This window comes from Aotus nancymaae, unplaced genomic scaffold (genome assembly GCF_030222135.1).
Source record: "Aotus nancymaae isolate 86718 unplaced genomic scaffold, 86718_ANA_hifiasm-v0.15.2.pri h1tg000028l, whole genome shotgun sequence".
Classification (NCBI taxonomy): domain Eukaryota; kingdom Metazoa; phylum Chordata; class Mammalia; order Primates; family Aotidae; genus Aotus; species Aotus nancymaae.
The window spans coordinates 34,574,399-34,587,809 of record NW_026988441.1 but is presented as its reverse complement, the minus strand read 5'-3'; the positions used below and the strand labels follow the sequence as shown (position 1 = coordinate 34,587,809).

At 57.6% G+C, this 13,411-nt stretch overlaps 1 protein-coding gene across 1 annotated transcript; it reads left to right on the top strand.

Moving 5' to 3' along the window:
• The first annotated feature begins 602 nt into the window (after nucleotides 1-602).
• On the top strand, nucleotides 603-7,825 carry ICAM5 (intercellular adhesion molecule 5). Its single transcript, XM_064382143.1, has 11 exons — nucleotides 603-684; nucleotides 1,640-1,909; nucleotides 2,079-2,399; nucleotides 2,629-2,916; nucleotides 3,234-3,488; nucleotides 3,625-3,873; nucleotides 4,287-4,532; nucleotides 4,630-4,908; nucleotides 4,992-5,231; nucleotides 6,633-6,899; nucleotides 7,548-7,825. The coding sequence occupies exons 1-11, from the start codon at nucleotides 603-605 to the stop codon at nucleotides 7,823-7,825; spliced, it is 2,775 nt and encodes a 924-aa protein (XP_064238213.1).
• The last annotated feature ends 5,586 nt before the right edge of the window (nucleotides 7,826-13,411 follow it).

The following is a 13,411-nucleotide window of genomic DNA, read 5'->3' as shown; positions in this document are numbered from 1 at the left end:
GAGCGGGAGGGGGGGCTTAGGGGTGTGGCTCCGCGGGGTCAAAAGGAGAAGGACGGGTGAGAGAGGCATCCCCACATCCTTCCCTAGAACTGTCCTTTCCCCATCCAGTGCCTCCCAAACCTCTCAGTCCCCAAATGCCTCCCCGCCCTAAGGGGCGCTGGTGGGAGGAGCTACATGTGGGGGCGGAGCTCGGAGTCCAGCTCATTATCACAGCATCTCAGCCAGGGCTGGGGTAGGGGTTTGGGAAGGGCAAGCCAGCATCCCCCGATCCCAGAGTCGCGGCCGAGGATGACGCGGGAGAGCGTGGTCTCCCCCAGAAGGCTCTGGGCCATCATGCCGGCCTCCACGTAGACCCCGGGGGTCCCTCGCTCCTGCCAGCTCGCCTTCACCAAGGCCAGGAGCTTAGCGCACGCTCGCCTCCCGCCCCCCCGCCGCCTCTGCCGCCGCCCCCTCCTTGGAAACCAAGTTACCAACGTTAAACCAATCCCCGAGCGCAACTCTGCCTCCCCCACACCCCACCCGCCGCGCCGCGCCGAGCCGTCCTCTAGCCCAGCTCCTCGGCTCGCGCTCCCCTCGCCTCCTGCGCTTTCCCCGCCGCGGCGATGCCAGGGCCTTCGCCAGGGCTGCGCCGGGCGCTACTCGGCCTCTGGGCTGCTCTGGGCCTGGGGCTCTTCGACCTCTCAGGTAAGAGCCCCGCTCTGGCTCGGGGTGGACAGGGCGGGGGCGGAGTTCCCGGACTGAGAAGCGGCCTCCTGTCCCTCCCGGCTCCGCCCTCGCCTCTCTCCCACGCCTCTGCCCCCACCTCGAGCCTGAGTCTTCTTCCCTTCCCCCTCCTCCCAAATACACACCCGAGCCCCAGCTTCCTGACCCCTCGATCGCCCCTACCCATTTCGAGCTCCTAGGTGCTCTTCCGCACCCAGCCCTGCGCCCTGGAGACCCGGAGTCTCTCCTGTCCCCTCCCCGGGTACCTCCTCACGCTCTGCTGTGCACCATGGTCCACGGACTGGGATCTTCCCCACTCGCGGTCCGCGAAGACTCCATCTCTCCAACTACCGTGACTCAGAAACGCTGTTCCCGCTCTGCCCGGAGCCCTGGCAACCGGGCACCTCGGCTGTTCCCGCGGTTCCTTCCATGAGCCCAGCCCTGCGTCCTGGTTCCGTGTTCTTCACCGGGTGTAGGGTCCTTCCTGATCCTTGACCCACCTATCTGGAGCCCATCTCTCCTTTGCCCTTGCGGCAAACGCACTCTCCCCATATCTCGGGATTCTACCAGGACCCTGAGAACCGGTTTATCCCCCATCCCCCACCTGGGGTCCCCTGCTCTCAGCCTTGCTGTGTGCATCGAAGACCCCATCTTTCCTTTCCTCTATCCCCTCCCCCCTCCCATGTTTTCCCGCCGCTCCATCGGCGCTTTGGAGACCAGGGATCTCTGGTACCACGTCCCAGAGACACCCTCGAGGTTTAGACTCTGGGAGCGCGCCTTTAAACTCGAGGCCTGGGCAGGACGCAGGACGCCTGGGTTCTTTCCCTGGCTGCAGCCTCTCCTCCTCCCCGCCCTCCGAGAACCCTTGACTCGACATAAGGGCGCTAACATGTCAGGGAGTTGGCTTCCCAGGCTGAGCCCGCGTTTCCCTGGGCAGCGGTCTCGCAGGAGCCCTTCTGGGCGGACCTGCAACCCCGCGTGGCGTTCGTGGAGCGCGGGGGCTCGCTGTGGCTGAATTGCAGCACCAACTGCCCTCGGCCGGAACGCGGTGGCCTGGAGACCTCGCTGCGCCGAAACGGGACCCAGAGGGGTTTGCGTTGGTTGGCGCGGCAGCTGGTGGATATTCGCGAGCCGGAGACCCAGCCCGTCTGCTTCTTCCGCTGCGCGCGGCGCACACTACAGGCGCGTGGGCTCATTCGCACTTTCCGTGAGTTCTGGGTGGCCTCCCGCGTACTCCACTACTTTTCCTCCCTCCCAGGCACCGCCCTCTGGGTCCCAGGGTCCTCCCTTTCAGGCCCCACCCTCTGTGTCCCCACCCCCTCCCCTGGGTTCCAAGTTCTGGCGTTCCAAGAGCCGCGGACTCTTCCCATTTGCAGAGCGACCAGATCGCGTAGAGCTGGTGCAGCTGCCTCCCTGGCAGCCGGTGGGCCAGAACTTCACCCTGAGCTGTAGGGTCCCGGGTGCTGGGCCCCGTGCGAGCCTCACGTTGACCCTGCTGCGGGGCGCCCAGGAGCTGATCCGCCGCAGCTTCGCCGGCGAACCACCCCGAGCGCGGGGCGCGGTGCTCACAGCCACGGTACTGGCCCGGAGGGAGGACCATGGGGCCAATTTCTCGTGTCGCGCGGAGCTGGACCTGCGGCCACACGGCCTGGGACTGTTTGAAAACAGCTCCGCCCCCAGAGAGCTCCGAACCTTCTGTGAGTAGGGTGTGCGGAGATGGGACCAAGTGGGGTCAGGTCGGTGTTTATGAGGTTTAGAGGCAGATACATCTGAATGCTGATCCTGACTTCAACCCCCACGAGCTGAGCTGTTTCCCTCTCTGTGCCTTGAGGATGATTACACGTTAAGATAGTGCATGTCAAGTGCTTAGAACATACTGAGCTCTCGGAACACAAGTTCGTTCAAACTTGGGTCTTCCACCCCTAGCCCTGTCTCCGGATCCCCCGCGCCTCGCTGCTCCCCGATTCTTGGAAGTTGGCTCGGAAAGGCCCGTGAGCTGCGCCCTGGACAGACTATTTCCAGCCACAGAGGCCAGGGTCTACCTCGCGCTGGGAGACCAGAATCTGAGTCCTGATGTCACCCTCGACGGGGACGCACTCGTGGCCACTGCCACAGCCACAGCTAGCGCAGAGCAGGAGGGTGCCAGGCAGCTGGTCTGCAACGTCACCCTGGCGGGCGAAAACCGGGAGACCCGGGAGAACGTGACCATCTACAGTAAGGAGGGAAGCGGGGTCTCCGCAGTTCAGAGACTGGGCCAGAGGAACGCGAAGGCGGGGCGACGAGTGGGCGGGACCTCAGTAGCGGGACAGGCGTGGCCCGAGTGTCCCCAAAAAGGCGGGGCATGTGGTGGGCGGAGCATGTGGGGGCGGAGATGTAACCACTGGTGGGGAGGAGCCTGTGCAGCCTGGAGGCTGGGCGCGGTACCCTAGTTTGGCCTCAGCACCCCGAGGGTTCGGGCAGATAAGGGGAGGGGGGGCCTTGACCGGCGGGAGGGGTTTGGTCAGTATACTCCGACCAATGCTCCGCCCCAGGCTTCCCGGCACCACTGCTGACCCTGAGTGAACCCAGCATCTCCGAGGGGCAGATGGTGACAGTAACCTGCACAGCCGGAGCCGAAGCCCTGGTCACATTGGAGGGAGTTCCAGCCACGGTTCCGGGGCAGCCCGTCCAGCTTCAGCTAAATGCCACCGAGAATGACGACAGGCGCAGCTTCTTCTGCAACGCCACCCTTGACGTGGACGGGGAGACCCTGATCAAGAACAGGAGCGCAGAGCTTCGCGTCCTATGTGAGTTGGTGATAACCCCTCACCCTCTCTACTGGTAACTTCCAAGGACCCGCCTGATCCCTGGCCGTGTCGTGGAGGCGGGGCCATTTCTCTCGGTCCACGTCTAAGCCTGTGTAACCCCACGGCCTGCCCACAGACGCCCCCCGGCTGGATGATTCGGACTGCCCCAGGAGCTGGACGTGGCCCGAGGGCCCAGAGCAGACGCTGCGCTGCAAGGCCCGCGGGAACCCAGAACCCTCGGTGCACTGCACGCGCTCCGACGGCAGAGCCGTACTGGCTCTGGGCCTGCTGGGTCCGGTCACTCGGGATCTCTCAGGCACTTACCGCTGCAAGGCTGCCAATGATCAGGGCGAGGCGGTCAAGGTCGTGACGCTGATAGTGGAGTGTGAGTCGGGGTGCGCAGGGTGCATCTCTGTCTGGTTCAAGGTCTGGGGGCTGGCCGGCCTACAGAGAAGAGTAGTAGGGTGTGAGTTGTCCCTTTGGGTGGGGTTGGGGAAAGATCTTGGAGGATGAAGAGACCAGGTGGGCGTGTCCGTAGGCCGGGGCGTGGTATTTGGGCGGAGTCTTGGAAAGGCAGGACGTCCAGAGTGTTGAAATTTTTAGACCAAAAAAGGCGCCCCTGGTGGCTCAGGGAGCTCCCAGAGTGCCTGGCTCGATTAGCGTGACACCCTCCTGGATCCGCGTCCAAGGGTTGTGCAGGGACAACCCTTTGTGGAAGCCTTGAAACTCCAAAGAGTAAGTCTAGGGACGTTAGAATGGCCCCCAGACCCCAGAGCCAACAATACACTCCTCCTCTAGATGCACCAGCGCTGGATAGCGTGGGCTGCCCAGAACGCATTACTTGGGTGGAGGGAACAGAAGCCTCGCTGATCTGTGTGGCTCACGGGGTCCCGCCGCCTGATGTGAGCTGCGTGCGCTCTGGGGAGCTCGGGGTCTTCCTCGAGGGGCTGTTGATTGTGGCTCCGGAGCATGCGGGCACTTACCGCTGCGAAGCCACCAACCCTCGGGGATCTGCTGCCAAAAATGTGATCATCACGGTGGAATGTGAGTAGGGGCAGCGTGGGGTTAGCCAGGGATCTGTGGGACAACTCCGGCTGGACTTCCTGGCCCCCGGGTGAACCCCCGTAATCCTGTTCCCCAGATGGCCCCAGGTTTGAGGAGCCGAACTGCCCCAGCAATTGGACATGGGTGGAAGGATCTGGGCGCCTATTTTCCTGCGAGGTCGATGGGAAACCACAACCAAGCGTGGAGTGCGTGGGCTCTGGGGGCGCCACTGAGGGGGTGCTGCTGCCGCTGGCACCCCCAGACCCTAGTCTCAGAGCCCCCAGCATCCCTAGTGACCTGGCACCCGGCACCTACATCTGCAACGCCACCAACCGCCACGGCTCCGCGGCCAAAACAGTCATCGTGAGCGCGGAGTGTGAGCGAGGCCCAGGTGGGCGGGGAGCAGGGGTATCCCACAGTCTAGGCACCTCCCTGACACCCCCCATGACTGCTTTGCAGCGCCGCCGGAGATGGATGAATCTACCTGCCCAAGTCACCAGACGTGGCTGGAAGGGACTGAGGCTGCCGCGCTGGCCTGCGCCGCCCGGGGTCGCCCTTCCCCAGGAGTGCACTGCTCTCGGGAAGGCACTCCATGGCCTGAGCAGCAGCGCGTGTCCCGAGAGGATGCAGGCATCTACCACTGTGTGGCCACCAATGCGCATGGCACGGACTCCCGGACCGTCACTGTGGGCGTGGAATGTGAGTGGGGGCAGCACTGCATGGAGGGGACACGGTCCTCGCAAGAATGGCTCACAGCGGTGGGAGTGTTCAAGGGCAACTTTCCGGTCTCATTCTCTGGGACAGGGAATTCCAGCCTAAACCAGGGGGTAATGAAAATTTTAGCCAGGGGTGGTGGCTCAGGCCTGTAATTCCCAACACTTTGGAAGGTTGAATCACTTGAGGACAGGAGTTCGAGACCAGCCTGGCCAACATGGTGAAAATTCGTCTCTACAAAACATACAAAAATTAGCTGGTCGTGGTGGCAGGTGCCTGTGGTCCCAGCTACTTGGGAGGCCGAGGCAAGAGAATCGCTTGAGCCTGGGAGGTGAGATTGCAGTGAGTCGAGATCCCGCCACTGCACTCCAGCTGGGCGACAGAATGAGAGTCTTTCTTTGAAAAAAGAAAATTATCTCAAAATATATATATATATCTTTCTTTAGATATAACCAATAAAAAACAAAACAAAACAAAAAGAACAATTTTTTTTAAAAAAAAGAAAATAAGGCTGGGTGCTGTGGCTCACACCTGTAATCCCAGCATTTTGGGAGGCAGAGGCGGGTGGATCACAAGGTCAGGAGCTCGAGACCATCCTGACCAACATGGTGAAATCCTCTCTCTACTAAAAATACCAAAAAAAAACCGGGCGCGGTGGCTCAAGCCTGTAATCCCAGCACTTTGGGAGGCCGAGGCGGGTGGATCACAAGGTCAAGAGATCGAGACCATCCTGGTCAACATGGTGAAACCTCGTCTCTACTAACACAAAAAATTAGCTGGGCATGGTGGTGCGTGCCTGTAATCCCAGCTACTCAGGAGGCTGAGGCAAGAGAATTGCCTGAACCCAGGAGGCGGAGGTTGCGGTGAGCCGAGATCGCGCCATTACACTCCAACCTGGGTAACAAGAGCGAAACTCCGTCTCAAAAAAAAAAAAAAAAAAAAAAAAAAAAAAAAAAAATTAGCCAGGTTTAGTGGCAGGAGCCAGTAAGGAGAATCTCTTGAACCCAGAAGGCGGAGGTTACAATGAGCCGAGATCGCGCCACTGCAATCCATCCTAAGCGACAGAGTGAGACTCCATCTCAAAAACATGATTAATTAATTAATTATTTAAAAAGAAAATTCTAGGGAATAGGAGCACAGCCCTCCTCAAATCCTGGATTAGAACACTGGCCTGGGCTTCACCTCCAATTCAGTGAAGAAGGGCGCGGAATTTTAGTCCCAACAACAGCCTGATTGTCGGGGGAGGAGGCTTTCTGACAGGAGGCAGGATCCTCTTCTGCCCATTAGAGGCGGGGTGGTCTCTCATCGATCGTGGTGGGCCGGAGCAGGGCATTTGATCAGCGGCTGGCCGGCGCTAAGCCCCCCTGCACCTTCTGTGCCCTTCAGACAGGCCGGTGGTGGCCGAACTTGCTGCCTCGCCACCCGGAGGCGTGCGCCCAGGTGGCAACTTCACCCTGACCTGCCGCGCAGAGGCCTGGCCTCCAGCCCAGATCAGCTGGCGCGCGCCCCCGGGGGCCCTCAACATCGGCCTGTCGAGCAACAACAGCACACTGAGCGTGGCGGGCGCCATGGGAAGCCACGGCGGCGAATACGAGTGCGCAGCCACCAACGCGCACGGGCGCCACGCGCGGCGCATTACGGTGCGCGTGGCGGGTAAGTAGCAGCTGGGGAGGGGCGGGGCGAGGGATCAGCAAGGGGGCGTGACCTGGGTCTGGGGGCGGCGGATCCCGCCTGCCTGCTTCTCAGTCCCGGTAGTTGAGACGGAAGTGGGACGGAGTAGAAATCAAAGTTGCCTGAGCGGGTGCAGCTGTTGATCGCACGTTGAGGGGTGGGAGATGGAGGTGGGGAGAACTGAATTCAAGGAGAGGACCCTCCAGGGCTGTCATTGCTGCAGGAAAGGACTTAAAAACTTGGGGTGGGTTCTGCGTGGGAGGGGACAAGATCGCCTTCTCATTTCTTGAAGCTCCTGGGGCTGGGGTCTCTCTGGGGTGGGGGGAACCTGACCTGGTCCTGCTGACCCTCATTTTTGGGGGGATGGGGAGAGTTGACTTGTCTCTAGGGGGCTAAGTGTGGTTACGGATTTATATCCCCATGGGCTTAAGTGCGATGTAAATTGGGTCTGGGGTCGCCCTGGCACTGGGTGTGGCCTTAGTGCGTGCGTGGGGTCCCTCCCTTCTCCCAAGGCCAGACAGTGGGTTCCCCCCAGCCTGAGGACTCACCTCGTGCCTGTGAGGGTGCAGGGGGCGGTGGGGGAAGCCCCCCGGAGCTTGGCCACCCTCCGCGAGGGTCTCCACCCCGCAGGTCCGTGGCTGTGGGTCGCCGTGGGTGGCGCAGCTGGGGGCGCGGCGCTTCTGGCCGCGGGGGCTGGCCTGGCCTTCTACGTGCAGTCCACCGCCTGCAAGAAGGGAGAGTACAACGTGCAGGAGGCCGAAAGCTCGGGCGAGGCCGTGTGTCTCAACGGCGCGGGCGGCGGCGCCGGCGGGGCGGCGGGCGCGGAGGGCGGACCCGAGGCAGCGGGGGGCGCGGCCGAGTCGCCGGCGGAGGGCGAGGTCTTCGCCATTCAGCTGACCTCGGCGTGAGCCCGCTCCCCTCTCCCCGCGGGCCGGGGGACGCCCCCCAGACACACACGGGGGCTTATTTATTGCTTTATTTATTTACTTATTTATTTATGTATTTAACTCCAAGGGCGTCACCCCTATTTTCTACCCATCCCCCCAATAAAGTTTTTATAAAGGAATTCCCTGCCTCCGCTTCTGTTTCTGCAAGGTGGAACAAGCCCAGGGTTCCAATGTGACCTCCCGAGTTATTCATTCAAAAAGCGATTTTTGAGGAGGCCAGGCGTAGTAGCTCACGCCTGTAATCCCAGGACTTGCGCGAGACCCAGGTGGGAGGATCCCTTGCACCTAAGAGTTTCAGACAAGCCTGGGCAACATAGGGAGAACCTAAAAAAGATGTTTTTCAAAAATTAGCCAGGCCCGGGTATGGTGGCTCTCGCTTGTAATCCCAGCACTTAGGGAGGCCAAGACGGTGGTCACTTGAGGTCAGGAGTTCGAGACCACCCTGTCCAACATGGTGAAACCCCTTCTGTACTAAAAATACAAAAATTAGTTGGGTGTGGTGGTGCGAACCTGTAATACCAGCTACTTGGGAGGCTGAGGCAGAATGGCTCAACCTGGGAGGCGGAGATTGCAGTGAACTGAGATCATGACACTGCACTCCAGCCTGGCTACAGAGCCAGACTTCATCTCAAAAAAAAAAAAAAAAAAAAAAAAAAAAGCTGGGCGGTAGTGGCACACCTGGGATTACAGGAAGTGCCTGTAATCCCAGCTACTCAGGAGGCTGAGGCAGGAGAATTGCTAGAACCCGGCAGGTGGAGATCTTGCCACTCCAGCCTGGGCGACAGAACTAGACTCTGTCTCAGGAAAAAAAAAAAAAAAAAGTGAGTCGGGTGCAGTGGCTCACGCCTGCAATCAATCCCAGCACTTTGGGAAGCCTAGGCGGGTGTATCACCTGAAGTCGGGAGTTCGAGATCAGCCTGACCAACACGGAGAAACCCCGTCTCTACAAAAAATACAAAAAATTAGCTGGACGTGGTGGGGGGTGCCTGTAATCCCAGCTACTCAGGAGCCTGAGGCAGGACAGTCCCTTGAACCTGGCAGGTGGAGGTTGCGGTGAGCCGAGATCATGCTATTGCACTCCAGCCTGGGCAACAAGATCAAAACTTCATCTAAAAAAAAAAGTGTTTTTTGAGGGAGCCAGGCATGGTGGCTCAGGCCTGTAATCCCAGGACTTTTGGGAGGCCCAGGTGGGAGGAACCCTTGCACCCACAAGTTTCAGACCAGCCTGGGCAACATAGTGAGACCCTACAAAAAATGTTTGCAAAAAAAATTTTTTTTGAGATGGACTCTCACTCTGTCACCCAGGCTGGATTGCAGTGGTATAATCTCAGCTCACTGCAACCTCCGCCTCCCAAGTTTAAGCAATTCTCTTGCCTTGACCTCACAAGTAGCTGGGACTATAGGCATAATATTTGTATTTTTAGTAGAGACAGGGCTAATTGTTGTATTTTTAGTAGAGATAAGATTTCACCATGTGGGCCAGGCTGGTCTCGAACTCCTGACCCGAGGTGATCCACCTGTCTCGGCCTCCCAAATCACTGGGATTACAGGTGTGAGCCACTGTGTCCAGCCTATTTTTCAAAAATTAGCCAGACATGGTGGTGCATGCCTGTAGTCCCAGCTACTTGGGAGGCTGAGGCAGGAGGATCCTTTGAGCCCAGGAGGTTGAAGCCACTGCTAGCTATGATATCGCCATTGCACTCCAGCCCAGGTGACAGAGCAGGACCCTGTCTCTAAAAACAAACAAACTACAACAACAACAAAAAAAAACAACTATTTTTTTTGAGATGGAGTCTTGCTCTGTCGCCAGGCTGGAGTGCAGTGGCACAATCTCAGCTCACTGCAACCTCTGTCTCCTGGATTCAAGCGATTCTCCTGCCTCAGCCTCCCGAGTAGCTGGGATTACAGGTGCCCGCCACCACACCTGGCTAATTTTCTTTTTGCATTTTTGGTAGAGACAGGGTCTCACCATATTGGTCAGGCTGGTCTTGAACTCCTGACCTCATAATCTGCCTGCCTCAGCCTCCCAAACACCTACTATATGTCAGGCACAATCCAAGCTCTTTTTGCAGCATGACCTAGAGCTTATCATCTCTCGGCGCCTGTTTCCTGCTCTATTTGAACTCCTGGGGAGGGGTGGGGGCCTAACTCCTCCCTCCTCCTCCCTGCCACTTATCTCTTCCGCCCAGCACTGCCCTCTGGTCCGGGTCACTCTAGAAGATGGGAGCTAGGTGCTTTCCCCAGGCCTGGTTACCGGCAGAGCTGAGGCCGCCTTGCCAAGATGGGTGGAGCCCCTCTCCATCGCCCGCCTGCCCTGAGACCTCGGTGAGACCTCCCTGGGTGGGCGGTGGCTGATGCTATGGGTGTCAGCCCTCACGATGTCACCCCTGTTAAAGGGTGCACCCCTGCCCCACCCTCAAAGCATCCTTCATCCTGTGTCCACCCACGGTGCCTCAGTTTACCACCACCCTGCCTTTCCACTCGGCCCATCATGATTCAGAACAGACACACGAAGGGTATCCGCTGCACCCCCATCACACGGCACCATCCGCCTCACCCCCAACAGCATAAGGCACAACAGCTGGGCCTCCTTCCCCCCGGCCTCCTTCTCTCCCCCTCCTCCCTCAAAAGTAGGAACGCAGAGCCCTAGAGAAGGAAGCCAGCCCCATGCAAACATGTAATGAGCGAAGATGAGACAGAGAAATGACACAAGAGGGCAGGCCAGTGCTGGGTGCTGGAGCCGAAAAGAAGCCAAAAAGGCACCAGCCAGGGGCAGCCCTGCCACTCACGCCACCTCAACTTTTCTGCCTGTGCCCCCCCGACCCTGCTCAATGATCTCTCTCCACTCCTGCTGCCTTCAAGGTCTCTTTCAGAGCCTTCAGATGAGATATTGATTTTATTAGGTTGGCGCAAAAGTAATTGCTGTTTTTGCCATTGAAAGTAATGGCAAAGGCCAGGCTTGGTGGCTTATCGCTGTAATCCCAACACTTTGGGAGGCTGAGGCGGGCAGTTCACAAGGTCAGGAGTTCGAGACAAGCCTGGATAACATGGTGAAACCCTGTCTCTACTAATAGTACAGAAAAAATTAGCTGGGCATGGTGGCACACACCTGTAATCCCAGCTACTTGGGAGGCTGAGGCAGGAGAATTGCTTGAACCCTGGAGGCGGAGTTTGCAGTGAGCTGAGATTGAGCCACTGCACTCCAGCCTGGACCACAGAGTGAGACTCTGTCTGGTGGCAGCATGGGGTTGGTGGTGGGGGATAAAGTAATGGCAAAAACTGCAATTACTTCTTTTTCTTTTCTTTCTTTTCTTTTTTTTTGGGAGGGGGGATGGAGCCCCACTCTATGGCCCAGGCTGGAGTGCAGTGGCATGATCTTGGCTCACTGCTGCCTCTGCCTCCAGGGTTCAAGCGATTCTCCTGCCTCAGCCTCCCAGTGAGATTACAGGCAGTCACCACTATGCTTGGCTAATTTTTGTATCTTTAGTGGAGATGGGGTTTCACCATGTTGGCCAGGCTGGTCTCGAATTCCTGATCCACCCACCTCAGCTTCCCCAAGTGCGGGATTACAGGCAGGCATGAGCCACGGCACCCAACTTTTTTTTTTTTTCTGAGACGGAGTCTCGTTTTGTTGCCCAGGCTGGAGTGCAACGGCTCGATCTCATTGCAGCCTCCGCCTCCTGGGTTCAAGAGATTCTCCCACCTCAGCCTCCTGAGTAGCTGGGATTACAGGCGCCCACCATAACGTCTGGCTAATTTTTGTATTTTTAGTAGAGAAGGGGTTTCACTATGTTGGCCAGGCTGGTCTCAAACTCCTGACCTCAAGTGATTTGCCCACCTCGGCCTCCCAAAGTGCTGGGATTATAGGCATGAGCCACCATGTCCGACCTACTTAATTCTTTTATCTCCTTGCACACTTTTTCTCTGTGGCCCAGTCACAATTTAACATCTTAGTAGACATATACCTGAGTTTTTTTGTTTGTTTTTTCTTTGAGACAGAGTCTCACTCTGTCACCCAGGCTGGAGTGCAATGGGGCAATCTCAGCTCACTGCAACCTCCGCCGCCCGGGTTCAAGCAATTTTCCTGCCTTAGCCTCCTGAGTAGCTGAGACTAAAGGTACATACCACCATGCCTGGCTAATTTTTTGTATTTTAGTAGAGACAAGAGTGTCACTGTGTTGCCCAGGCTGGTCTTGAACTCCTGAGCTCAGGCAATTCACCCACCTTGGCCTTCCAAAGTGCTAGGATTACAGGGGTTAGCCACCTTGCCCGGCCTTTGAGTACTTTTTTTTTTTTTTTTGAGATGGAGTCTCATTCTTTCGCCCAGGTTGGAATGCAGTGGCCCATTCTCAGCTCTGCCTCCCGGGTTCAAGTGATTCTCACTGCAACCTCTGCCTTCCGGGCCCGGGTTCAAGTGATTCTCCTGCCTCAGCCTCCTGAGTAACTGAGACTACAGGTGTGCGCCACCACGCCCAGCTATTTTTTTTTCTATTTTTAATAGAGACTGCCTTGTTGCCCAGCTGGTCTTGAACTCCTGAGCTCAGGCAATTCACCCACCTTGGCCTCCCAAAGTGCTAGGATTACAGGCGTGAGCCACCGTGCCTGGCCTCTGAGTATTCTTATTTTTTTTACTGTCTTCTAGAATATCAGCCCCAGTAGAGCCACTGAGTGTCCTCGTTGGGGCCGAGCACACACAGACGCTCAGTAAATGTTGAATAAATGTGTAAGGACAGCCACGAGCTTGCAGACCTGTGTTGAAGGTATGTCCCTGCAGAGAGCTTCTCTCCGCTTGGCACTGGAGAGGCCTGTCACGGGCAAGGAGGTAGCTGTGATGACCTCAGACCTGAGAACTCCTGCGACGGTAGGGGAGATGGCTGTGAATAATGTAACCATGAGCCAGATAGAGAATGTAGAGAATGGAAATTCTGGTAGGTTCTAAGAGGGAGGCCAGCAAGGAGCTGAACTAGAGCCTGACATACGGTGAGAGTGGGAATGTCTATTTTATTTTTTATTTCTTTTAAGACAGGGTCTCACTCTGTTGCTCAGGCTGGAGTGCAGTGGCATGATCACGGCTCACTGCAGGCTCAACTTCCCTGGCTCAAGTGATCCTCCCACCTCAGCCTCCCAAGTAGCTGGGACTATAGGTGCTCACCACCACACCTGGCTAATTTGTGTATTTTTGGTAGAGACAGGTTCTCACCATGTGGCCCAGGCTGGTCTTGAACTCCTGGGTTCAGGTGATCCCCCTGCCTTGGCCTCTCAAAGTGCTTGAATTGTAGGTGTGAGAAACCACACCCGGCCTATTTTATTTTGAGATGGAGTCTCGCTCTGTCACCAGGCTGGAGTGCAGTGGCGTGATCTCAGCTCACTGCAATTTCCACCTCCTGGGTTCAAGTGATTCTCCTGCCTGAGCCTCCCGAGCAGCTGGGACTACAGGCACGCACCGCCATGCCCAGCTTTTTTTTTTTTTGTATTTTTAGTAGAGACGGAATTTCACCATGTTGGTCAGGATGGTCTCGATCTCTTGATCTCATGATCCACCCGCCT